Source organism: Python bivittatus, unplaced genomic scaffold, assembly GCF_059951505.1.
Source record: "Python bivittatus isolate LINGU-HERP-01145 unplaced genomic scaffold, Pbiv_v1 ctg000440_np1212, whole genome shotgun sequence".
Taxonomy (NCBI): domain Eukaryota; kingdom Metazoa; phylum Chordata; class Lepidosauria; order Squamata; family Pythonidae; genus Python; species Python bivittatus.
Genome location: NW_028277063.1, coordinates 7271328 through 7298099, shown reverse-complemented (window position 1 = coordinate 7298099; position 26772 = coordinate 7271328). Strand labels below are relative to the sequence as shown.

At 37.3% G+C, this 26772-nt stretch overlaps 2 protein-coding genes across 2 annotated transcripts; both read left to right on the top strand.

Moving 5' to 3' along the window:
- The first annotated feature begins 1957 nt into the window (after positions 1-1957).
- LOC148215719 (vomeronasal type-2 receptor 26-like) lies at positions 1958-12675 on the top strand. Its single transcript, XM_088142409.1, has 6 exons — positions 1958-2142; positions 2902-3193; positions 6400-7260; positions 7872-8099; positions 8622-8748; positions 11774-12675. Exons 1-6 carry the CDS (start codon positions 1958-1960, stop codon positions 12673-12675), a joined length of 2595 nt encoding a protein of 864 aa, XP_087998535.1.
- Positions 12676-13183: 508 nt separating this feature from the next.
- LOC148215718 (vomeronasal type-2 receptor 26-like) lies at positions 13184-25743 on the top strand. The gene is made up of 7 exons (XM_088142408.1): positions 13184-13191; positions 13381-13530; positions 14324-14615; positions 20329-21189; positions 21797-22024; positions 22566-22692; positions 24842-25743. The coding sequence occupies exons 1-7, from the start codon at positions 13184-13186 to the stop codon at positions 25741-25743; spliced, it is 2568 nt and encodes an 855-aa protein (XP_087998534.1).
- Positions 25744-26772: the final 1029 nt, after the last annotated feature.

Genomic DNA, 26772 nt, shown 5'->3' with positions numbered 1-26772 from the left:
ACCAAGACCAAAAGGCCACCCTGAAGAATTCTCACAACATTTGATGGACAAAATGCTTCAGATTCATGAGAATCTAAACTCCAGCTGGACAGCATCAATGAAGATGCCTGGGGCCTCATCCAGTGAACAGATCTCAGATAACTTTAAATATTTAACTCCCAAGGAAATGGATAGCCACCTCTGCAATAAACATTCAACAGAACAATAATATATCATGGCCCATCTAACCTCATGAAACCCATGCCCTGGAACACTTCCAGATCTTCCATGCTTTGTTAAAGGCTGGCAGGATTGGGGACAATCTCACTGGGTATGGTATTCCAGAGGGTGGTCCCTATGACAGATGTTAACTGTATCCCTTCTGAGTTGGATTCCTGTCCTTCATGTTTGGTTAAGGCTTCCCGTGAAGTAGCAGGAGATTGGATCTGAACATAATCAACTTCTGATTCAGGGAATATTTCCATCACCTCTGAAGGACGTGTACATGCCCTATGGTTAAGAAGCCTTCACTTGATCTGACCACTTTGGACAACTATAGACCTGTCTCCAACCTTCCCTTCCTTGGAGAAAGTGATGGCCCCCCAACCGCAAAGGGCCCTAGAGGAAGCAGAGTATTTGGATCTCTCATGGGCAGGGTTTAGGTAAGGATACAGCACAGAAACTACTGCATCCCTTGGAGAGATCAGAGGAGTTCCCTGATCGTCCTTTATCTCTCAGCTTTCATCAGTAGACCATCTCATTCCCCAGAGACTTGAGATTCCTTCTACACTTTTCTAAGTCCATCCTAATAGGGTTTTAGTTGTTTTCTGCTCAAGCATTTCTCCTAAACTGTATTAACAGGAAAGCATTATTGTCAGTGGGCTGGTTAAGTAGACTTTATTAAACTTTCCTGGCAAACTCCTGTTCACTTGCTCAGTAAAAGAAATTTGAAGTAGGTTTTTCACTTTTTAAAAATTTTTAATGGCTACAAGGCTGAGTTATAAAATGAGTATCCCACTTTTCATGTATAAAGCAGTGTCAAAGCAGGGAAACAAAAGTCCCTGGCTACATCAGGAAAGTAATAGATTTCTGGTGGCAGAATTTAAGAAAAATGTTCACCATAAGTCCTATCACAACACCATCAGATATTTACTTTCCTTTTGTCCTTCTCTATGTCTGTGTGTGCTGCTCAATTTTAAAGAAATTAAGCAATGATTTGGACTGAATAGTTTATGACTCCATGCCTTTTATTCCTGTTTAAACAGAAATGCTCCCTATTTATATTACAATCAATCATTTGGTGGTCCCACATTTCTGTAAAATTCAAGTCTGACCACACAAATTTTTCATTCATCCAAAGTTGGCTCACATTATCAGCAAGCCAGCTTCAGAATACCACCTCAAACAAACCCATGAAAATCTCAAGCACATCTCTTGGCATCATCACTTCACCCACCATCACCATCAAACTGTTCCCAAAATATGAATGTAGCCTTCAATCACTCAAATATTCCCCATTCTTGATCCTTCCCTAATGTCCTAGTTCTTATAAGAATAGGACAGAAAACAATAGTTCAGCTGTGAAACTCATGATTTCATCAGGACCCCCCTAGGGACCTGAACTCCAGTTTAATAATTACCTTCTTGTTTGTGCACCTAAATTACTGTTTTTAATTCTGCTGTTTCTCAAAATCCCACTGAAATCAGTGCCCAGTAGAAAAACTAAAAAAAGAGGCTGATGTAGGATATTGATTCTCTCTCTTTCTCTTAAAATATCAGTGCCATTTAGAGCTGAAGAGAAATAAGGCAGGCTTATGGATTGGTAAGGATCCCCAAATATGATGCTGGATACACCAAGATTCAGACTTAAAGAGTCAGGGTGTGTCAATTACAGAAACACTAATGGCTTTGTCCTAGAAATAAGAGGGGTTCTTTGAGATTTTCCCTTGTAATGGGGAGGGCAATTTTACTGGCCTTAATGCTAGTGCTGAGTCCCCATGTGGTCTGCATAACTCACAAGTGCAGCATCATTCACCCGTATCCTCCATATCACAAGTACCATCATCCAGGAGACCTTATGGTTGGTGGAATTGCATCTCAGGTTGGTCCAGTCTCTGAAAAAGTCACCTTTGCAGAACAACCCTTACCGCCTGGACAGTTTATGTAAGCAATGTAATTATTATTTGTTTATAGTTTCTTGTATTTTTGATTGCTGAAAGAATGGATTATATCATTGCCATCAGAAAATAATAATAGCTGATTGAGTTGGGAGAAATTAAGGAGATGCTAAGAACAGCATTCTTTTCTCAACCAGGCAACATATAGTGTGGAATATAACGAAAAGTTTAAAGTAAACTTCCCAAAACTGAATATCTCCAAATAGGTGGGCTTCCACTCCAATAATTCTCAGCCATTCCTACACTGGCTGTGCAATACTGTGGGGCAGGCAACTTGGGGAATGCTGATATGGAGCTCTTTTGCATTTTTCTACACAGTCCTCCTATATAATATATATTAAGTCACCTTGTATCCCATAAAACAATGACTCCTTCAAATATGCTGCAAAATCTTCTACTCCACTTAACAATGCAACAATTTCTATGAGCCTGGCTCTATGCCAGAGGACTAATCTCTTTGTTTCTGAAAGCCACCTTATATATGTCAATTTCAGGCATTCCCTGTGCTTTATGTCTGAAATTATTCCTGCAGAAATGTCTGCGTTCTGACAATGAATATTATTTAAGCATATACAGCTGTAGATATGTATACTGTATATTAATTCTACATCCTTATGGTTGTTAATTTACCATGTCAGAAAGACAGGATTACTTAATGGAGCTGGCCTCTTATGCTATAACTACTGATTTGAATTTAAGAACAGGGAGAATATCCTTCTGATGTGCAATGCAACTCTCATTGCAGTGGAGTCCCTAAGAATTACCAGCACATCCTGGCTTTGGCATTTGCAGTCAAGGAGATCAATGAAAACCCACAAATCTTACCCAACCTCACCTTGGGCTTCCATATTTATGATAGCTATGACAATGCTCAAAGGACCTATCAGGCCACCATGCTACTTCTATCAGCAGCTGAGAGACTGGTCCCCAACTACCTATGTAGCATCCAGAATAATGTTGTAGCTGTTATTGGAGGTCTGGATGCCCAGGTCTCCCTTCATGTGGCAACTATCTTAGATATGTATAAGATTCCACAGGTAGGACATCATTTGCATGTAAAATTCACACTACTTTTAGTGTCATACTTTCACAATGCAGGTTTCTTTTGCAGTATCAAGTATACTCAAATATGCAGTTCAGGAGTTTAAAAATAGTTCCATGAAATCTGACTTCTTTGACTTAAATCTTTTTTTAGTTATTTTTGTGGTGTGCATTGGGCTCACATTGCCCAACTATTCAATTTATTACAAATTACTGAAAGAAGCTACTTTTCCTGTGTCTGGGTTTTGATTTGGCTTTGGTTTTTGCCTTTAATATTAGTAAATAGCAGTCTGATAAAGAATAAGTACCTGAAGTGGATCCAAACTGGGTGGCTGGATCTAAACAACCTCATGGATTAGACTAAAATGGTATGCACATTTTTGTGGTTCAGTGATTTCTTCAAAGCTCAACCAATTTCTTAGCAAGTTGCATGAACCATGCCATCATATTTTATCATTAGGTGTTTCATTTATCTGGATGCATTGTATTTCAAGAACAGTATAACTGGGATTTGTTGACCTGGGTTAGTGTTAAGCACTGGTGTGAACTCAGCCAGTGAGCTGGAATGAGATCCAGTCAAAATCGATCTAAAACATTAATGCTCAATAAATTAAGACTCATGGACCCAAATGTGCACATGATTAGTTTAATTTGCAAAGATTTTCAGTGATACATTTCAAGAAAAATTCAACCATATGTCTTATTTCCTTTAAACTGGATGAATCAAGCTCTGCATATAGGAAGATTTTTGTCATTTTGTCATTATCTTTCCTGTACTCTGCCGAGTCATTTCAACAAGATGAGGCATGACAAATTTGAGATAGATAGATAGATAGATAGATAGATAGATAGATAGATAGATAGATAGATAGATAGATAGAAAGAAAGAAATATTTGGGGTTTTTTAATATTGTTAGAGACTGAAAAAATATCTGTAGTTTCAATATCTATAAAATTTAATTGCACATTAATAAATATTTTTTTCCAACTAGATACAAAATATCCAGAATAATTGCAAAGCTGTTGTTGGTGGACTTGATCCCCAAATCTCCATGTATGCAACAACTAAGGGAGGATGACAGATCTGCCAAGATTCAATTCAGATTTTTTTTTCTCTTTTCAGAACTCATGATTGCGTTCGTTTAATCTAAAACAATTATTCTGAACTAAGCTTTACACTGGTGCTATTACAATGTAAAAGTAGTTTCCAAACTATTATTCCTCTTCTTAAATCAGGAAGATGCCCATGACATTCTCTCATCATTTCAAACGTGGCCACTGGAACAAAAAGTTTCTGGTTCCCTCCTCTACTGTATCCTTTTCCTCTTTTATTTCCAGGTGATACCTGTGTCTGTCTGCAGCAAGAACAGTTGGCCCCATTTCAGCAATTCAGGCACACACATACATGAACACATGGACAAAGTTCAATGTATTAATATGAAGCGAGATTTGGTGGATAATTATATATAGCAGCTTGTCCTACCAGTTTTGACACTGATTGTCCCTGCTCATCTGTGCTAGTTGCTGCTTCTCTGGATGTTGGTTAACAGGGATGAGATAAGAGAGGATATGCTTAAGGCTGATTGCCTTTCCTCAATTTTTGGTTGTTCTTTTTGAATGTTTTATAAATGGAATGTTTTATTTCCACATGCCTACTGATGGCTAATCTGTCAATGCCAGTCTTCTAGAAATTCTCCTCCTTTCTTAGACCTGGCATAATATAAAATCTGTACCACTTTCCAACTGAAACCATCACTGTTGTGAAATTAAGGAAATGTCATTGTGTCTTTTGACTGCCAATTGATATTCATGGGTGTGTTCTATAAATCTGCTACTTTCTCCTACATAGTAGTTTTCATCGTCCTTACATTACATGTTGTAAATGAGTGCTTTGTCTTCTTTAGCTAAAGGGTCTTTGGGTATGCTTAAGATGCTTTAAATATATTTTGTTACCTTGTGCACTACAGAGATGCCAAGGGTTATAGTAAGCTGTTGGTTGTTTCTGAAATGTTTTTGATATATGGCAGAGTATTTTTTCCATGGGTTGTGATGATTGCACTGTGATTGGTTGTGTGGCTAGACATTTCTTTATAAAGTTACATTTTGTGTTCTTATATTGCAAACAATGTTGCAAGTAAAGTAAGGTCTGCAAATCTAAATGGTCTTTAACTATCACTGAAGTAACTGTTTTGTTTCATCAGCAACTGTAGTAATTTAACCATTTAATATTTTACATAAATATGGACATAACATTCACCATCTGCACATGTAGACAAAACTATTAGGTATACCCATGCATGTGGACAAACAAGGATTATATATGGCTGGTGTGGATCTTCCGGGCTGTGTGGCCGTGTTCTGGAAGTTTTGTTTCCTAACGTTTCGCCAGCATCTGTGACCGGCATCTTCAGCTCAACCACCAGGACATGTGAACAGTTCACACAATGAACATACTAATCACCCCCAGCAGCCACTCATTAACAACTCAATAGAAGAAAAAACCCTGCCTAATCCCCAGGAAGATACACACATATTTTGATACCAAAACAAGCAGCCACTTGTTAACCCAAACCCCCTACCCCCCACACACACCCTACCCCCCCAACCCCCAACCCCCCAACCCGCCCACACATCCCCAATCCCCCCTTCAGATCTCCATAAATATCCACAAAAGGGTCACATCATCCTGGGCACAGAGAGAACTACTCCTGTCTGTGCTCCTGCTCTCTGAAGATGCCGGTCACAGATGCTGGCGAAACATTAGGAAACAAAACTTCCAGAACATGGCCACACAGCCCGGAAGACCCACACCAGCCATCGTATTCCGGCCATGAAAGCCTTCGACAATACAAGGATTATATATCATCTTCCTGTATTTCGGAAATATGAAGCAGCAATTATCCATCACCTATGAACCTGCTGCTAGGTTTTAGATAAGTTCATGTAAGTAATTCCTCCAGATCTGGAGCATCAGTGAAATGGCATTCAACAGACTCCCAACACCATCTGGGCTGTTATGCCTTCCACAACCACAAATTCCAGAAATAGACATTCTGGGAATTCCTATCTCAATGAGGCAGGCAAGGCTGTTTTAAAGGGTTGGTATAAAGATTATTAATTCAATATACAGTATGTTTATCACTATGAACACTTGAAAGTGTTATCTAGATGCTGCTCTTATGTTCTTTTCCTGTTTCTCTAGCTCATTTATGGCCCTGTTCCAGTCATGAATGATAAAACCCCAGGCCTTTCCTTTTACCAGATGGTTCCCCCAGAAGAGCTTCAGCATAGAGGGATTGTCTCACTGCTCCTGCATTTTAATTGGACATGGATTGGAATCCTTATCATGAACAATGACCAGGGAGAAAAATTTATACACAGAGTGATTCCTCTTTTTTCCAAAAATGGGGTTTGTGTTTCTTTCATTCAACAATTGCCCAAAGTAATTGATTTCACTACACTTGATGGCATGCTTCAGCGAGGGGCAAAAATCTATGATGATGCCATGGGTGGTAAAGCTAATGCACTGGTGTACAATGGAGAATCTTTTGCCATGGGAAATTTGTTATGGCTGCAGTATATTCCAAATATAGAAGAGGTGAGAAGTAAACCAAAAGGTATTGTGTGGATAATGACAGCACAGATGGAGTTCAGTTTAATCCCTTTTCAACGTACTTGGGATATCCAAATAATTGATGGGGCCCTTTCCTTCACAGTGCACTCCACTGCTCTGCCAGAGTTCAGATCATTTGTTGAGAAACTAAACCCCTTCAACACAAAGGAAGATGGGTTTATCAGACAATTCTGGCAAAATGCCTTTGACTGTGTATTCCCAGATATAATTATGAGTGATGTGGAGGAGAATATTTGCAATGGAAAAGAGAATTTAGGGAGCCTTCCCGGAACCTTTTTTGAAATGGACATGACTGGCCACAGCTACGGTGTCTACAACGCTATTTATGCCATGGCTCATGCTTTACATGCGTTATCCTCCTCTAGAGATACCTATAGACCAAGGATGGATAGAGTAGGAAGGAAGATTCATAGTCAAGACTTCTGGCAGGTAATACCCTCAAGAGGCAAAATACTATGACTGTCAACTGGATAGGAACCTTGAGTCTGTATGTAGACTGACTTCCAATGTCCTAGAATTGAGGAAAAATCATGCTTCAATCAGAATGCTGTGATTCTTTAATTATTGATTATCTTTATCTTTATTATTGATTACTATATTACTCTTGTCCATTGATTTTTGTTAGATGTCTTCCTATGTTAGTTAACTCATAATTATAACTTTAGAAAGCCTGTTTTCCATCCCCATGAATCTCACATGCAAATATATCTTTGTATGTCTTCATGATTATGTGAATCTAGAAGATTGTATATCTGTAGTTTGGTAAACATTTTTTCTATTAAGCAAGAATTTGTGGGAAAGTTAGGGGACCATTAATCAGATCCTTGACTTCTATCTCATTTTTGACCAAAAATAATCTGGGCTGTCTTATTGGTCCTTTTAATTCATATCCCTGACTCCATCTCATCTTTTATTGCAATGCAATGAGAAAGAAAGTGCCTAGAATGCAACTAAATGTCTGCTTTTCTGTTTGAAATATATCAGCATGGAAATTGGAAATTTAGTCTTCCAAAACTCTTGCATTTTTCTTTTCAATTTAGCTCCACTATTTTCTCAGAAATGTTGCTTTTAACAATAGCGCTGGGGAACAGGTATCCTTTGATCAGAATTGGATTGTAGCAGCTGGATTTGATATTATCAACTTGATTGCATTCCCAAACAAATCTTTTCTTCGTATGAAAGTTGGAAATGTGGATCATTCCGCTCATCCAGATAAAATATTAACCATCAATAATGACATCATTACATGGCACAGCTGGTTTAACCAGGTAGGATTTAATTATTGTCCCTGCTTCTGAATTAACATGCTTTCTTTAATTTGATATGTGAATTCATCATATTGGACAATAGTAAATTTTTACATAAAAGTTATTTCCCCATAAGCAACTCCTAGAATTCATCATGATATCCGATTATCTGTGGCATAAAGATGACCCATTTACAATTTTTAGGTGAAAGTTAGTGGGGCATCATGTCCTCATGACACAATTTGTCTCATTCCCAGCCCACTGTGGGCCCAGGCTACATTTAACCTTAGCAGTCCAGGTTTTTCTCTCTCTTTTCAGAAGTCATGGTTGCACTTCTTTAGTCTAAAAACAATTATATGTATTTAGCTGAGCTTTATACTGTATTGCTGCTTTTACGGTGTAAAAATGCTTTCCAAACTATTATTCCTCTCCCTCAACTGGGAAGATGCCCATGACATCCTCTCATCATTTCCAAGATGTCCACTGGACTAAAAACCTTCCAGCTCCCTCCTCCAGTGTATCATTTTCCTCTTTCATGTCCAGGCGATGCCCATTTCTGTCTGCAGTGAGAGCTGTTATCCCGGTTTCAGCAAAAAAGTGAAGGAAGGAGAGCCATTTTGCTGCTATGACTGCATCCCGTGCCCAGAAGGGAGAATTTCAGCCAAGAATGGTGAGAGATGCTCATCCACTCCTGATTGTTTAGTAAACAAAACAACAGTCAATGCTTTTTGATTAAATTCAATCAAATTAATATTTGAAACTCAGAATAACCAAACAGCAACTGGTTCTCCCAAATCAATGAGAAACATACAGATCTCTGTAGAAAGAAGGAAAGAATAAGACATGGCATTTTTAAACTGAAGCTAGTCCAGGAGAGAAAATAAAAACTATTTCATATAGTAGTCAAGCTCTACATAACATGAATTGATTTAAGGCAAAACAATAATATTTTTAAATGTATTAAGGCCATTGAGACATACTGTAAATACATACATCCTTACCCATCGTGCTATTTCTTTCCAGCTTAAACATCATAATGCAGAACACAGAAAAAGAATAAGAGATGGTATCAAAAAGAAATTAAAGGCATGAACCTAAGAAAAATAAAAAGAAATGTAATTAAAACTAGTTTACACTAAGACCATTCACTATTGCAGCTTCAGAGGATCCTGGAGGAAGCGGTTTGTCTGCACCCAATTAGGTTTCAGGCTGAGATAGACTACAGAAACAGACAGCATTGATCACACTCACTGATGACCTTTGACACACCCATGTAAGACCTCTGCTGCTATTTCTATATAACAGCGTGGGCAAAAGTATGCTCTTATACACACATATTTTCATTTCTTTCAGCATTCCTCTCAAGAGTTGGACCAGCATTTGTACATCTTGACATTTCACCATTAATTTTCTCTTCTTTAGCAAATATTTTACCAAGTTTCCAGTCACTAATAAATGTAGTTGTTCTTTGTCTAATCAGACAAGTCAATTTTGCTGTCTCTCCTAGTTCTCTCATCTTCACCATTCATTCCTCCATTATGGGTATTTCAGAGTCTTTCCATTTTTGTGCATACAGCCATCTCACAGGAGACTCTTTTCTCATTCTCTATCCATTAATCTCAGCAAGAAAAGTTCTGGTTTCAACTGAATGTCGATCTGCAAAATTCTTTCTATCATTATATGTATTTGAACTCAAAGTTTTCTGACTTTTTTAGCAGTCTACCAGACATGATAAAATGACCCTTTTTGTTACCACATAAACAACATAAATTTGAAGTACCTTCATACATTCTAGATCATATTTCTGGACCTGAATGAATGAATGATCAATAGAGTTACAACTGGTCAATACATCAATATCCTCTATGAAAAACACACTTGTATATATTTCAATAGAGAAGTCAAACCTTTTTCACATGTAGTACTGGAAGGTTTTCTATACATTAAATGGAGGACAGAAATCAAGACACCAATTGTTACAAATCTTAATTGCTCCTCTGAGCAGGAGGTTCTCATATTCCCCCTAGGAGATCAAAGATCAGCTGATAGAGTTGAATTCTTATTTGAATTTTAAATGTGAAAATCAAATAGGTTTAAAATTAAAATAAGAATTAAATCACTTCATCTTTTTCCAATAATCTTGCTAAACATTTAGCAATGACCATGGCTTCAGGGGTCTTCCTTACACTACTTATTGCTTCAGCCTTTTTTGTATGAGTTTTAGTTTTTATTTTATATTGTTTTATATTTGAGATGTTGTAATATGGCCCTTTTTGCTTCAGGATACAAATTTGTATCCTGAACCAACATACCTCTAATGTCACTACAAGCATTCCTCATATATTTGTTCATTTATTCATATTAAGCAACCAAGGGCACATCACTCACTTGTGATGTGTCTTACTCCCTGGCTTATGCTAAACCATTTGCTAAGCATTCCATTTATTCTCACACATGCTTTACTTCAATCATACACTGTTGTTATCACATTTAGCAAGCAACCTTCAACTCCAAATTTTTGCAAATTCCATTCTTCAATCTTTTGATCATATACTTCCCATCAATCCACAAACATATAATAAACTCTTTGTTCACATTCTGTGAAGCCCTTAGGGGCCAGCTGAATCAGAAAGCTAAAAGCATTGGAAGTTCTGGAATGATGTTTATGACTAGTTGCTTAAAGGAATAGAATCTTGAAAGCCTGCCAACATGATTCTCCACATCAGCTAATACCTACTCTAATTAAGGCAACCTTACTCTAAGTCTCTTTCTTGTGCTTCTCTTCTCCCTTGGACTATGGAATCTCTTTTGTAATGGACTTTCTCCCCCCACCCTCCCTTGTTCTCAAAGTCTGTTAGATATTGTACCATGCTGCCTCTCACGTTGACCTTTCTCATCTCATCCTTTCTCATCTAGCAGATTTTTTTATTTGCATTGACTAAATTCATTCAGAATATTGTAAAATCTTTCCCCAAATTGAACTGTTTTTTGTCTCCCATTGTTACCATTCACCATTGTTAACATGCACCTATTGTCAATCTATTGATTCCTGCTTTCACACACACTCCTAACAACCTATTGTAGGTGACATCAATTAATACTTCCAAAGCTCTTTCATTCATTAAAAAAAAAAAAAAAAAACTGCATTTTTGCTTCCCTGGACATATTCATTCTACAAGAGCAGACAAATTGCAATCAGATTTCTTACAGTCTTCCCTTTCCTATCAATTTCATAGATACCCTATCTATTTTTCTATCTTTCATTACATTCATAATTTCTTGGTCTTGATGATTTGCTGCTCCTGAATTCCATTTCACAATCTTTGATATGCCTGTGATATCCCACACGGACCCATAGCTATTGACTTCTCCCATCCTTTAGGGCTTTGATTAAAATAAGGACCCACAAAACATTTAGATGGATGGATGGATGGATGGATGGATGGATGGATGGATGGATGGATAATGTTGATAAAGAGATATCAAATACTATTAAATAAATAATTTTTTCTGCCAATTAAATTTAGCAGGAATCTTGGTAATCATAATATTTTATAAAGTTTATTAAATATTATAAAGAATACGCATTCATGATCATCAATTAGCTTTATAACTGTAGTATTATGATTATGCCATGCTTGACAGATATAGAGAATATGTATGAGAATAATATCACATCATTTCTTCTTTTTCAGACACAAATGAATGTTCTAGATGCAAAGACAAATACTATCCGAACAAGAAACGCAACATTTGTATTCTCAAAAGTATTAGCTTCTTGAATTATAAGGAACCCTTAGGGATCAGTTTAGCCTGCCTTGCACATTCTTTTTCTTTGACTACAGTTCTTGTGCTTGGAGCATTTCTGAGGCACCACAACACTTCCATTGTTGTAGCCAACAACCGGGACCTGACCTACACTCTCCTCATCGCCCTCCTGCTCTGCTTCCTTTCGGCACTCCTATTCATTGGCCCCCCAGGAAAATGGACCTGTCTCCTCCGACAAACAACTTTTGGCATGGTCTTCTCGGTGGCTGTTTCTTCTGTCTTGGCAAAAACCATCACAGTGGTTCTGGCTTTTATGGCCACCAAACCAGGATCCCGAATGAGGAAGTGGGTGGGGAAAAAACTAACTAATTGCATTATTGTTTCCTGTTCCCTCATCCAAGCAGGCATTTGTACTCTGTGGCTGACAATGGCTCCCCCATTCCCAGATGTTGATATGACCTCAGTGACTGAAGAAATTATCCTGCAGTGTAACGAAGGCTCTGTGACCATGTTTTATTGTGTGCTTGGCTACATGGGCTTCCTGGCTCTTATCAGCTTCACCACAGCTTTTCTTGCCAGGAAGTTACCTGATAGTTTCAATGAAGCCAAGTTCATCACCTTCAGCATGTTGGTCTTTTGCAGTGTTTGGCTGTCCTTTGTCCCAGCATACCTGAGCTCCAAGGGGAAATACATGGTGGCTGTGGAGATCTTTTCTATCTTAGCCTCAGGTGGTGGGCTTCTGAGTTGCATCTTTTTCCCCAAATGTTACATCATTGTGTTCCGACCAGACCTGAATAACAGGGAACAACTAATCAGAAGAAAGGACTGATTAATAATCAGTCTCTTTCATCCTGTGTCAAAAGTTTTTTCATTTTTGCATTTCTGTGCACTGTAGAATATTCATCAAAATATCCCTCAGATTCAGAACACCACCTCAAACAAACCATGAAATCTCAAGCACATCATCACTTCACCCACCATCACCATCAAGCTGTTCCCAAAATATGAATGTGGCCTTCATTCACTCAAATACTCCTCATTCCTGATCTAAGTCAAATGTCAAACTTCCTATCAGCATAGGAGAGAAAACAATAGTTCAACTGTGAAAAACAGAATTTCTTCAGCACTTCCCCAGGGAACTGAATTCCAGCTTAATAATTACCTTCCTGTTTGTGTACCTAATATTACTATTTTTAAATCTACTGCTTCTCAAAATCCCTCTATATTTCAGTGCCCATTAGAAAAAACTAATAAAAAAGACCTATGAAGGATGTTGGTTCTCTCTCTTTCTCTTGAAATATCAATATCATTTAGCACTGTAGAGAAAGGGTAACATTATGGACGAGTAAGGATCCACAGCTCTGATCTTGGATAATCTACCACTCATGTCAGACACTGTTCATCACAGAAAAGTTAATGGTCATGATGTAGGAACAAAAAGAGCATCTTTGAAATCTGTCCTTGTATTGGGGATGGCAACTTTCCTGGTCTGGTTGCTAGTGCTGCTTCCTCATGTGGGGTGCAAATCTTACAGGTGTAGCATCCTTCATCCATATCCTCCATATCACAAGTACCATCATCCAGGAGACATTATGGTTGGTGGCATTTCTTCTCAACTTGCTCCAGTCTCTGATGAACAAACCTTCAAAGATCACCCCCCACCAATATTACCAGAACAGCTTTTGTAAGGAATAGAATTATTATTCATTTACATTTTCACACATTTCCAATTGCTGAAATAGTTCATCATGTCACTGCCATCAAAGAATAATAGCTGATTGACTGGGATGAATTTAAGTAGGTGCTAAGAAAAGCAGAGAACATAATGTGTGGAAGATGAAGTGGGGGAGCCCATCTATGTGATGATGCCCAATCTTTAAAGCACATTTCCCAAATCAGAGCATCACCACTTAGATGGGCTTCCATTCCTGCCATTCTCAGCTATTGCTGTGCTGATTTGGGAATATTCTGTGGTGATGTACACACAGCTGAGGCTCACATAGCTTGAGGAAGGCTGATTTAAAGCTCTTTTACCTCTTTCTTCATGGTCTTCCTAAATAAGAAATATTACTGCTACCTTGCATCTAATCCAATGAGCCCCTCAAACCCAGTGCAAGATCTCCTGCTCCAATCCCCAGTGCAATTGTGCGTATAAGCCTGGCTCTTTGTCAGATGTCTGATTGCCTTGTGAAAGGCACTGATGATGTATGTGGATTACTGGCATTCGTTGTGCTCTGTGCTTGAAATTCTTTGCACAGTTTTCCTTCTGAAATGTGTATATTCTGACAATGAATATTATTTAAGCATTATACAGTTGCAGATATGTACATATTAATTCTACATCCTGATGGCTGTTAATTTACAATGTCAGAAAGATAGCGTTACTCAATGGAGCTGGCCTGTTATGCTATAACTATTGATAAAATGTAAGACCTCGGAGAGTATCCTTCTGATGTGCAATGCAACTCTCATTGCAGTGGAGTCCCTAAGAATTACCAGCACATCCTGGCTTTGGCATTTGCAGTCAAGGAGATCAATGAAAACCCACAAATCTTACCCAACCTCACCTTGGGTTTCCGTATTTATGATAGCTATAACAATGCTCAAAGGACCTATCAGGCCACCATGCTACTTCTATCAGCAGCTGAGAGACTGGTCCCCAACTACCTATGTAGCATCCAGAATAATGTCATAGCTGTTATTGGAGGTCTGGATGCCCAGATCTCCCTTCAGATGGCAACTATCTTGGATATCTATAAGATTCCACAGGTAAGACATCATTTGCATGTAAAATTCATGCTACTTTTAGTGTCCTGCTTTCATATTGCAATATTAAGTATATTCAGGTAGCACAGATCAAAAATAACTCCCCTGAAATTTCTAGAGTCAGATATTCAGAAATTATCCATTTAGCATCTAATGCTATGTCCATTTATGTGCTATTAAGTCCCTTGTACCTAGCAGAATGTATATACCACTAAAGACATATAAGAGTTTTCTTATTGGCTCTTTCTTTGCATGATTTAATTCTTTTTTACCAGACATAGGGCTCATATATCCCAATTCTTTCATTTATTGTAAGTTAGATGAAGAAGTTGGGAGGGGGCTGTTATTTATAATTTTGATTAAGAGGAAAACCTCTTAGAGTGAATCCAAAATAGTTGGCTTGCTCTAAGCAACCATCTTCATCAGACTACATGGTATGCAAAGTTTGGAGTTCAGTGACATGTTCAGAACTCAGCCTTTTTTTTTTTTTTTTTTTAGCAAAATGAGATCCAACTGAAATCACTGTGAAATGTAATACTCTATAACTTAAGACCCACTGATACCAAACCAACTAATGTGCAAGGGAATGTGCATTGACATTAGCACAATTATCAATCCTTTATACTGATAAATTCCAGGAGAAATTCAAGCACACAACTTGTTTCCTTTAATCTAGATGAATTAAACCTCTGAACATACAAACAATTTTGCTGAACTTTTTTTGCACTTACTATTATTAAAAAATACTGTTTGAGAAAAATGTGTCTACTTTGTATATCTATACATTTTAATTTTGTTTAATTACATATTAATGACTAGTGATCTCTCATTACATATGAAACTTACAGAATAATGTAACAGCTATTGGTGGAATAGATCCCCAAATTTCCCTTCATATAGCATCTATGGGAAGAGAACAGATATAACAAAATTCAATTCAGATTTAAGGCTCAGAAATGGCATTTTTCACCTGGAATTTCAGATATAAGATTTATTTCAATGGAAGAGTTGATTATAAGTTATATAATTAATTATTCTTAAAGTCAATATTAACTTTCACTTTGTCATCCAATAAATATCCCTGCCATCCAAATCTTAAGTCATGTCCTTCTAATTCCAGTAACCTCTTGTTTTTCAGAGTCACCCACTCTTTCATCCATACGAGACAACAAGCATCAAAATATAGCTTTAAAACCGGAAGACCTAACCCACCTCTTTCCTTACCATCCTGTAAGAGTCTATGTTTTATACTTGGTTTTTTACCTTGCCATATAAATTGAGAGATTTTCTTTTTGCCATTGTTTAATTGATACATCAGTTGTCAGTATCAATATTGTCTGGAAAGGAAATAATATTCTAGGTAAAACATTCATCTTAATTATTGAAAGTCTACCTCACAATGACAATTGTAACTTATCCCATCTCAGGAAATCTTTTTTTATATCATTCCAAACTTTAACATAATTATTTTGATACTACATGCAATTCATATTAGTCAGTATAATGCCTAAGTATTTAACCTTTTTCTCAATTTTAAAACCAGACTTTTTCATCAGCATTCCTTGATCATGTATAGTCATATTTTAACCAACATCTTTGTTTTTTGTTTCTTTACTTTGAAGAAACATTGGTATCCAGCTAGTATACCAAAGTCTTTCAATTTCTTCATTAAGCATTCTATTCCTTTTTGAGATTCCTATAAAATCAAAACTAAATCATTCACAAAAGCTCTCAGTTTATAAACCTCTTTTTTAATTTGCAGACCCTTTACATTCTCATCTGGTCTAATATCTCTATCTAACACTTCCACAACTAAAATAAAAAGTAAAAGGGACAAGGACATCCTTGTCTCATCCCCTTCTGTATCTCACAAGGTTTTGTTAACTCATCATTAAGAATAATAGTTGCCTTCTGGGAAGTGTATATCGATTTAATCCCTCAAAGAAAATTCTCAGCAGAGTCCATATCTTCCAAGACTTTAAACAGAAATGTCCAATTCAAGTTGTCAAAGGCTTTCTCCACAACCAGGAAAATCTCTTCCGCAAGGCCCTGAAGACATAGTTTTGCCAGGGGGCCTGGGAATCTCAGGTTGATATGGAGCCCATCAAATGGCTAGTGTAAATTTGTTGCTGTTGCCAGGGGGTGGGGGAGGTAGTGGGTTTTGCATTTGGGATTTTTATTCCTGTATGTCACCCAGAGTCACTGTGACTGAGCTGGCTGTCCATATAAATTACTTAAATAAATAAATGTAAATATTCTTCTATATCCAGTACAGTTCTCACATTGTCTGTTAGGTAAAAAACTTCACTGGTCTTCATGCATAAAGTCCAATACAATCTTCTTCAATCTATCTGTTAGTATTGATGTAAAAAGTTTATAATCATTACTTAACAAAGAAATTGATCTGTAATTCTTATAGTTGGATCTTGGCCTTCTTTTGGTAATAATGCTGTATTAGCTTCTTTCTATGTCTCTGTCATTGCAAAGCCCCCTAAAATAGAGTTCCCCACCTGTTTAAGTGGCAATAGCAGTTGATCTTCAAAACATTTATAGTAAGAACTCATTAGTCCAGGGGCTTTCCCTGTTTTAGCATTTTTAATAGCTTCTGATATTTCAAAAGTAGTCACAGGACTATTCATAGTTTGTTTCTGAGATGGTAAGACTTTTGGTAGGTTCTGTTTCTGTAATTCTGTAAGTATCAATCAGCTCCAATGGAACATCTTGTCTTTTATACAAATTCAAGAAAAAGTTATAAAAAGATTTCTGAATATTTCCATTGTCTGTAAGTACAACATCTACTTCTTGAATCTTCATTATTCTTTTCTACTCTCTCTCCTTTCTCAATTTATCCCAACCATCTCCCTGGCTTATTTGCAAATTCAAAATGTTTCTGTTTTGCATATTTTAATTTTGTCTCAATTTCTCTTACAGTTAACATAGATAATTTCTATTGCAGGAGTTTGATTTGATGCAAGGTTGTAGAATCTGCTGCTCTCTTTTGTAAATCTTTTTTTTTTAATTTAATCTAATATAGCTTGAGTTTTTTCTTGGAACTTCCTTTTTAATTCATGGTTATATTAAATAAAGTAACCTCTCATCCCTGCTTCACTAGTGTCCCAAACAGTTTTTAAATCTGTACCTTTATCCAATTTATTACTAAAATATTCATTTAACTTCTTTTTGCAATCATTCACCACCAATTCTTTTTGTAGTAATGTTTCATTTAATCTCCATCTAAATGTTGTGAGTTTCCTCTTAAGTGTCAATTTAACTGGATTATGATCAGAAAAAAGGTTTTTGGTAAAATATCCATTTTATTAATCCTATTTGCCAGAGTCTTTGAGATCCATATCATATCAATTGTGGAGCAGGATTTATGTCTTTCTGAGAAAAAAGAATGGTCCCTAGATTTTCCATTTTTCTGTCTCCAAGAATCTATCAAAGTCAAGTTTTCAACCAGATCAAAAAAAAAAAAGAGAGAGAGAGAGAGTTAGGCAATTTCCCTTGCCTAAGTTAAATCACAACTTCTATCCATTTGAGGTGAGGTCACTCCATTCCAATCTCCCATCAAATGCCAATTTTCATATCAAAAAGATATCAGTCGAGCTATAAGGTATTTAAACATTTTTCCTTTATCTTCATTTGGAACTTACAATCCAACAATTATAGATTTAGTTCCCTGCCTCTCAGTTTCCACTGCAACATATCTACCCTGTTCAACAGATAATAAAAGCCATGGTTTCAAAAATGATTTTTTGTATAAAACAACTCCATTGGTCTTTTTTACATTTGCTGATATGAATTCTTCACCCAAAGTTTAATATTCAGATAGTTTTCATCATTTTTTTAATATGTGCTTTCTGCAAACAAATATGTCCAAATTTAGTTTTCTCAAATACTGAAAGATTTTTTGTCTTTTCTGTGGAACATTAGCTCCATGAATGTTCCAAGTAAAATATTGGTAATCCATAATTAGGGAAATATTTTCTCAAAGTGTTTAGCTGTGGCACCCATCTCCACAGATGTGTTCCAATTTCTTCTTCTAACTGTTGCTATCTCTGTGTGTCCAACTCAGTTGGTTCCTGATGTAGATCTAGTCCATACCTTGCCAAGAAATCTTTAGCTTTTTGAACAGAATTTAATCTAAATATTTGTTGCTGAAAAGTAAAAATCACACTTTCCATTTATCCCAGTGAAATGGAATCTTTTTCATTTTTAAAACTTCTATCAGAAAAGCGTATTCCCTTCTCTTTCTCAAAATCCTAATAGGAATTTCTTTTAGTACAATTATATCTGTGTTATCAATTTTTAATTTTGAATCAAAATGGCCTTCTAGTACTTGTTCTCTTCTTCTTCTCCTCAGAAAATAGACCAGGTCATCTATAGGAAGTTTTATAACAGTTGCAAAATGTGACTTTATATGATATGATATATTGTATGCACTTCCTCCTCCATCCTGTCTTCTTCCCAATTTAATAAATTAGACAAGGCACTCACAACTACCTGTTAATATTCTCCTGAGGACTTTCTGGAATAGCTCTTAATCTTAGACAGAATTCATTTTCTCTAACTTCAAATGAAGCAGAATTGTTCTATCCTCTTTCCATTTCTGTATACTTAACATCCATTTTGTTTTCCAGTGCCTCTACTTTGTCATTTGTTTGTTTTACATCAGCAGCAACTTGTTCCATTTTTTTTAATGCAAGTTTTGTTCTAATGTTTCAAATTTGGCCTCTATAGCTTGTGTGACCTTGGTAGAGAAGTCATCAAATATTTGTTTCAAAAAATCAAAATCCCCTGAACCCCTCCTGTACAGTCTCTTTCATGCCATCTTTCAAATAAATCAGCAAAAAAAAAAAAAAAATCAGCCAAAAACTCTTTCAGTGAACAATTAGTTAGACTATACAGTGTACTGGCCAAAATTACAAATTGCAGCTTGTTTCTTCCCAAGAGATAAATTAAAAACAGAAGTTCATTATAAGTTCCGGAAAGTCTTCAATTACCTTGTTTACAAGCCTGTCCTAATCAATGCAAAGTAGATTTTAAAAAAAGCAACTTTCCCACAATCTCATAGTCCAAAATTTAATACAATGAATGCAGATTCACCAAGTAAAATACCATCCCCCCCCAAAAAAATCCCTTGATTCTTTAAAATTCAGCAGTAATCCAACCTTTGATACTCTTTACATATTAAACAAACCCCAAAATCCAGTTAAATAAAAATCAGCAGTGCCATGAAATACCTGTGTTTGCCAAAATGAAATAATCCTGTGCAGCCAAAGAAAGCCTCTCTTTACCTAAAACTAATAAACTAAAAGCAATGAAGAAATGAGAAGGTCAGATTTAGTGCCCATTTTTTCGGCTTCAGCACAGCTTGGAACTTGATGGAAACTGTGCCTCCTAGCTGCTTCCTCACCAGTCGATCGTAAACGCTTTTGTTTCATGATCTCCTTGCCAGGAAAGCCATCCAGAGGACATATGGGTCAATTTCTAGGATTCTCCTTAGTTCTGGAGAATTCTTCAGGCTCAAGGGTTCCTGCCTGACCCTCAACATTGCCGCATCGACATTTCCACTTCAAAGAGACCTTCAAAGGGAGCTGTTCAGTCTACCATTGTTCCCACTGGAAATGATTGATTCCATATATGTCAGTCCCTATGAAGACTTGAAAGCATTATTTACATGCCAGTCTTAGGTTCTTTTCCTCTTTCTCTCTAGCTCATTTATGGCCCTGCTCCAATCATGAATGATAAAACCCCAGGCCTTTCCTTTTACCAAATGGTTCCCCCAGAAGAACTTCAGCATAGAGGGATTGCCTCACTGCTCCTGCATTTTAATTGGACATGGATTGGGATCCTTATCATGGACAATGACCAGGGAGAAAAATTTATACAAACAGTGATTCCTCTTTTTTCCAAACATGGCGTTTGTGTTTCTTTCATTCAACGATTCCCCAGAATAACTGATTACACTAAACTTTATGCTATGCTTCAGCAGGGAGCAAAAATCTATGATCATGTCATGGGAGGTAAAGCTAATGCACTGCTATTTAATGGAGAATCCTTTGCTATGGGCTTTTTGTTATGGCTGCAGTATATTCCAAATATAGAAGAGGTGAGAAGTAAACCAAAAGGTATTGTGTGGATAATGACAGCACAGGTGGAGTTCAGTTTAATCCCAATTCTTCGTACTTGGGATATCAAAATAATCCATGGGGCCCTTTCCTTCACAGTGCACTCCTCTGCTCTGCCAGAGTTCAGATCATTTGCTGGGAAACTAGAACCCTTCAACACAAAGGAAGATGGGTTTATCAGACAGTTTTGGCAAAATGCCTTTGACTGTATATTCCCTGATATAATTATGAGTGATGTGGAGGAGAATATTTGCAATGGAAAAGAGAACTTGGAGAGCCTTCCTGGGACCTTTTTTGAAATGGACATGACTGGCCACAGCTACAGTGTCTACAATGCTATTTATGCCATAGTTCATGCTTTACATGCGCTATCCTCCTCTAGAGATATTGAGAGACCAAGGATGAATAGAGTAGGAAGGAAGATTCATAGTCAAGACTTCTGGCAGGTAATATTCTCATGAGGCAAGATACTATGACTGTAAACTGGATAGGAACCCTGAATATGTATTTAGACGGACTTCCAATGCCCTAGAATTGAAGCAAAATCATGCTTTAGTCAGAACACAGTGCTTCTTTAATTATTGATTATCTTTACCTTTATTATTGATTACTGTATAACTCTTGTCCATTGATTTTTGTTGGGTGTCTTCCTTTGTTAGTTAACTCATAATTATAACTTTAGAAAGCCTGTTTTCCATCTCCATGAATCTCACCTGCAAATATATCTTTGTATACCTTCATGATTATCTGACTGTAGAAGATTGTCTATCTATAGTTTGGTAAACATTTTTTCTATTAATTTAGAACTTGTGGGATAGTTAGGGGACCTTTAATCAGATCCCTTACTTCTATCTCATTTTTGACCAAAAATAATCTGAGCTGATTTATTGGCCCTTTTAATTCATATCCCTGACTACATCTCACCTTTTTTTGCAATGCAATGAGAAAGAAAGTGCCTAGAATGCAGCTGTTTGCTTTTCTGTTTGGAAAATTATCAGCATGGAGATTAAAAATTTAGTCTTCCAACACTCTTGCATTTTTCTTTCAATTTAGCTCCACTATTTTCTCAGAAATGTAACTTTTAACAATAGTGCTGGGGAACAGGTATCCTTTGATCAGAATTGGATTGTAACACCTGGATTTGATATTATCAACTTGATTGCATTCCCAAACAAATCTTTTCTTCACGTGAAAGTTGGAAATGTGGATCATTCATCTTATCCAGAAAAAATATTAACCATCAACAATGACATCATTACATGGCACAGCTGGTTTAACCAGGTAGGATTTAATTATTGTCCCTACTTCTGCATTAAGATGGTTTCTCTAATTTGTTATGTGAATTCATCATATTGGACAACAGTATATTCTTACATAAAGTTATTTCCCCATAAGCAACTTCTAGAACTCATCATGATATCCGATTATCTGTGGCATAAACATGACCCATTTCCAATTTTTAGGTAAAAGTTAGTGGGGCACCATGTCTTCATGATACAATTTGTCTCATTCCCAGCCCACTATGGGCCCAGGCTACATTTAACCTTAGCAGTCCAGGGTTATTTCTCTCTCTTCAGAACTCATGATCTGAACTTCTTTGCTCTTCTTTAACCTAAAAACAATTATATGTATTTAACGGAGCTTTATACTGCTTCTTTTACAGTGTAAAAATGCTTTCCAAACTATTATTCCTCTCCCTCAACTGGGAAGATGCCCATGACATCCTCTCCTCACCTCATCCTCACCATTTCCAAGGTGGCCACTGGACTAAAAACCTTCCAGCTCCCTCCTCCAGTGTATCATTTTCCTCTTTCATGTCCAGGCGATGCCCATTTCTGTCTGCAGTGAGAGCTGTTATCCCGGTTTCAGCAAAAAAGTGAAGGAAGGAGAGCCGTTTTGCTGCTATGACTGCATCCCGTGCCCAGAAGGGAGAATTTCAGCCAAGAATGGTGAGAGATGCTCATCCACTCCTGATTTTTTCTAAAGAAATCCATACAAGAGTTAATTCAGTTTGATTAAATTCAACATGTCATGGGCTCTAGAATATGGAGGAGGTGTTTTCTAAACCTGGGGATTAATAATTTCTGCTCTCTGGAATATTCAAGTATAAATTGATCTTTCATTATCGATGATGATGATGATGATGATGATGATGATGATGATGATGATGATGATGATGACTAAATTAAGTTACCAGATATTCTTTTATACACTTAGAGCTATCATCCAGCCATTTACGAAGCAACACTGCAATTATGTATCTATCGTTGAACAATGTTTAGTTCTTTTTCCCCCCATCTTCTCCCATCTTCTACTGTCCTGATCTGTTGGACTACAATTCCAGTCATACTCAGTAAATATAATGAAAATAACTGAAGTCCAATAGACTTGGAGTGTAACACATTTCAAGAGGAACTACACCAGAATTTTATTCTGTGGAGTCCTTGGGGTTCTCTGAGCTTGGTTTCATTACCCGGCTAATGCCTAATCATCTTCAGTGCTAGGATGGAAAAGGGATTGCTCTCTGTTTATATACAGTGGCATGCCCTGCCCAAATATTATTCATTTTGCTTTCATAACTTTCAGGTCTACCAATCTGCAAAACAAACTAAGGAATGCATGCACAGCGTGGCTTCTAGAATTCTTTCCACTCCTTTAAGAATAGTTCCAGGTCACAAGGACCCCACTTAGAATGGAGGAGTCACCCACATTCTGCCATGCTGCCACACTGCATCTCCCTTGAGGATGCATTGGATGAATTGGGGTGGGGAGACATTTTTCTCTGCAGCTCCCAGTCTGGTCCAATCCCTTTTTAAATTCAGTCTTCCTTTTTACAGATTCTCTCTCCACACCAAACTTTCCTCCTGTGTTGACAAATACGTGTACATATGAAACTTCATTCAGCAGCCATTCAGTGTACCTCCCAGTTCTTCTTCTTTACCACGTTAGACCATTTTGATTCACTCTCCAATCATCCCTTTTAAAGGAAGGTTTTGGAAAAGGGGTCAGATTCTAGCTTTAGAGAGTCCTGGAGGAGACTATAGAAACAGACAGCATTGATGACATTCACTGATAACCTCTGGTACACCCATGTAACACCTCTGCTGTGCAAGCTGCACTGGTTACTAGTAAGCTTCAGATCCAAGTCAAGGTGCTGGTTGTTGATTATAAAACCTGTCATGGCATAGGGGTTGCAATCTAAGGGACCACCTGCCTCCAAAGGTTTCTGTCTCTCCAGTAATATCCAACATGCTTCTGGTCCCATCTTTAAAACCGTGACATCTAATGGGACTAAGAGGTATGGTTTCTCTACCCCAGTGAGCTGAAAGATTAACAGGAGACCTCTTGAGCAAGTCACAGTTTTAAGTACCTCAGCATCCCCTTTCAATCATCTACTCAGTGGATCAATCAGGCAAAAGACTTTCTTGTAAAAGCCCAAAAGACAACCTTGGCAATTATTAAATATGCATATCAACATGGTAACATTTATGTACCAGAAGCCATACAATTATTCAAGCCTACAGCACTGGGCTGCATGATAAATGGTGCCCAGTTACGTATTTATAAGGATGCTTCTAGGTTAGAAGCTATTCAATCCAAATGTTCAAAGGCCGTAACCTGGGTCCCTTTTTCTGCCCTTAATTGCCTTATCCACCTGGAATTAGGCTGTATCTCCTTAGGGGCCCATCTGAGGGTTTATCAACTCAGATACTGGTGCAAGGAAATGCACCAATTCAATTTGTCAGATGGTAGATAAATGTATGTAAGTATGTATGTATGTATGTATGTATAGAGATAGATAGGTAGATAGATAGATAGATAGATAGATAGATAGATAGATAGATAGATAGATAGATAGAAAATGTTAATGAAACAAATAGCAAATGCTACTAAAATAATAAATAAGACTTGTGTGCCAATTACATTTAGCAGGAATCTGGGTAATCATAATATTTTATAAAGATTACCAAAAATTATAAAGAATATATAGTTATAATCATAAATTACATTTCTCATTATAATATTATGATTATGCCATGCTGGACAGATACACAAAATATTTATGAAAATAACATCACATCATTTCTTCTTTTTCAGACACAAATGAATGTTCTAGATGCAAAGACAAATACTATCCGAACAAGAAACGCAACTTTTGTATTCTCAAAAGTATTAGCTTCTTGACTTATAAGGAATCTTTAGGGATCAGTTTAGCCTGCCTTGCACATTCTTTTTCTTTGACTACAGTTCTTGTGCTTGGAACATTTCTGAGGCACCACAACACTCCCATTGTTGTAGCCAACAACCGGGACCTGACCTACACTCTCCTCATCGCCCTCCTGCTCTGCTTCCTTTCAGCACTCCTATTCATTGGCCCCCCAGGAAAATGGACCTGTCTCCTCCGACAAACAACTTTTGGCATGGTCTTCTCGGTGGCTGTTTCTTCAGTCTTGGCAAAAACCATCACAGTGGTTCTGGCTTTTATGGCCACTAAACCAGGATCCAGGATGAGGAAGTGGGTGGGGAAAAAACTAACTAATTGCATTATTGTTTCCTGCTCCTTGATCCAAGCAGGCATTTGTACTCTGTGGCTGTCAATGGCTCCCCCATTCCCAGATGTTGATATCATCTCAGTGACTGAAGAAATTATCCTGCAATGTAATGAAGGCTCTGTGACCATGTTTTATTGTGTGCTTGGCTACATGGGCTTCCTGGCTCTTATCAGCTTCACCACAGCTTTTCTTGCCAGGAAGTTACCTGACAGTTTCAATGAAGCCAAGTTCATCACCTTTAGCATGTTAGTCTTTTGCAGTGTTTGGTTGTCCTTTGTCCCAGCATACCTGAGCTCCAAGGGGAAATACATGGTGGCTGTGGAGATCTTCTCCATCTTAGCCTCAGGTGGTGGGCTTCTGAGTTGCATCTTTTTCCCCAAATGTTACATCATTGTGTTCCGGCCAGACCTGAACAACAGGGAAGAACTAATCAGAAGAAAGGACTGATTAATAATCAGTCTCTTTCATCCTGTGTCAAAAGTTTTTTCATTTTTGCATTTCTGTGTACTGTAGAATATTCATCAAAATATCCCTCAGATTCAGAACACCACCTCAAACAAACCATGAAATCTCAAGCACATCATCACTTCACCCACCATCACCATCAAGCTGTTCCCAAAATATGAATGTGGCCTTCATTCACTCAAATACTCCTCATTCCTAATCTAAGTCAAATGTCAAACTTCCTATCAGCATAGGAGAGAAAACAATAGTTCAACTGTGAAAAGCAGAATTTCTTCAGCACTTCCCCAGGGAACTGAATTCCAGCTTAATAATTACCTTCCTGTTTATGTACCTAATATTACTATTTTTAAATCTACTGCTTCTCAAAATCCCTCTATATTTCAGTGCCCTTTAGAAAAAACTACTAAAAAAGACCTATGAAGGATGTTGGTTCTCTCTCTTTCTCTTGAAATATCAATATCATTTAGCACTGTAGAGAAAGGGTAACATTATGGACGGGTAAGGATCCACAGCTCTGATCTTAGATAATCTACCGCTCATGTCAGACACTGTTCATCACAGAAAAGTTAATGGTCATGATGTAGGAACAAAAAGAGCATCTTTGAAATCTGTCCTTGTATTGGGGATGGCAACTTTCCTGGTCTGGTTGCTAGTGCTGCTTCCTCATGTGGGGTGCAAATCTTACAGGTGTAGCATCCTTCATCCATATCCTCCATATCACAAGTACCATCATCCAGGAGCCATTATGGTTGGTGGCATTTCTTCTCAACTTGCTCCAGTCTCTGATGAACAAACCTTCAAAGATCACCCCCCACCAATATTACCAGAACAGCTTTTGTAAGGAATGGAATTAGATCCTGATTGATATAATTTGTCTGCATTTTCCAAATATTTTGCAGTTATTTTTATTTGAAAAGCAAAATCAAGATTTAACTAAAACGGAATGATGTATCCTACTTTTTCTCATCAGTTCTTGAGACTTTATCTTCCTATTCAGGATCTTCTTTCAAG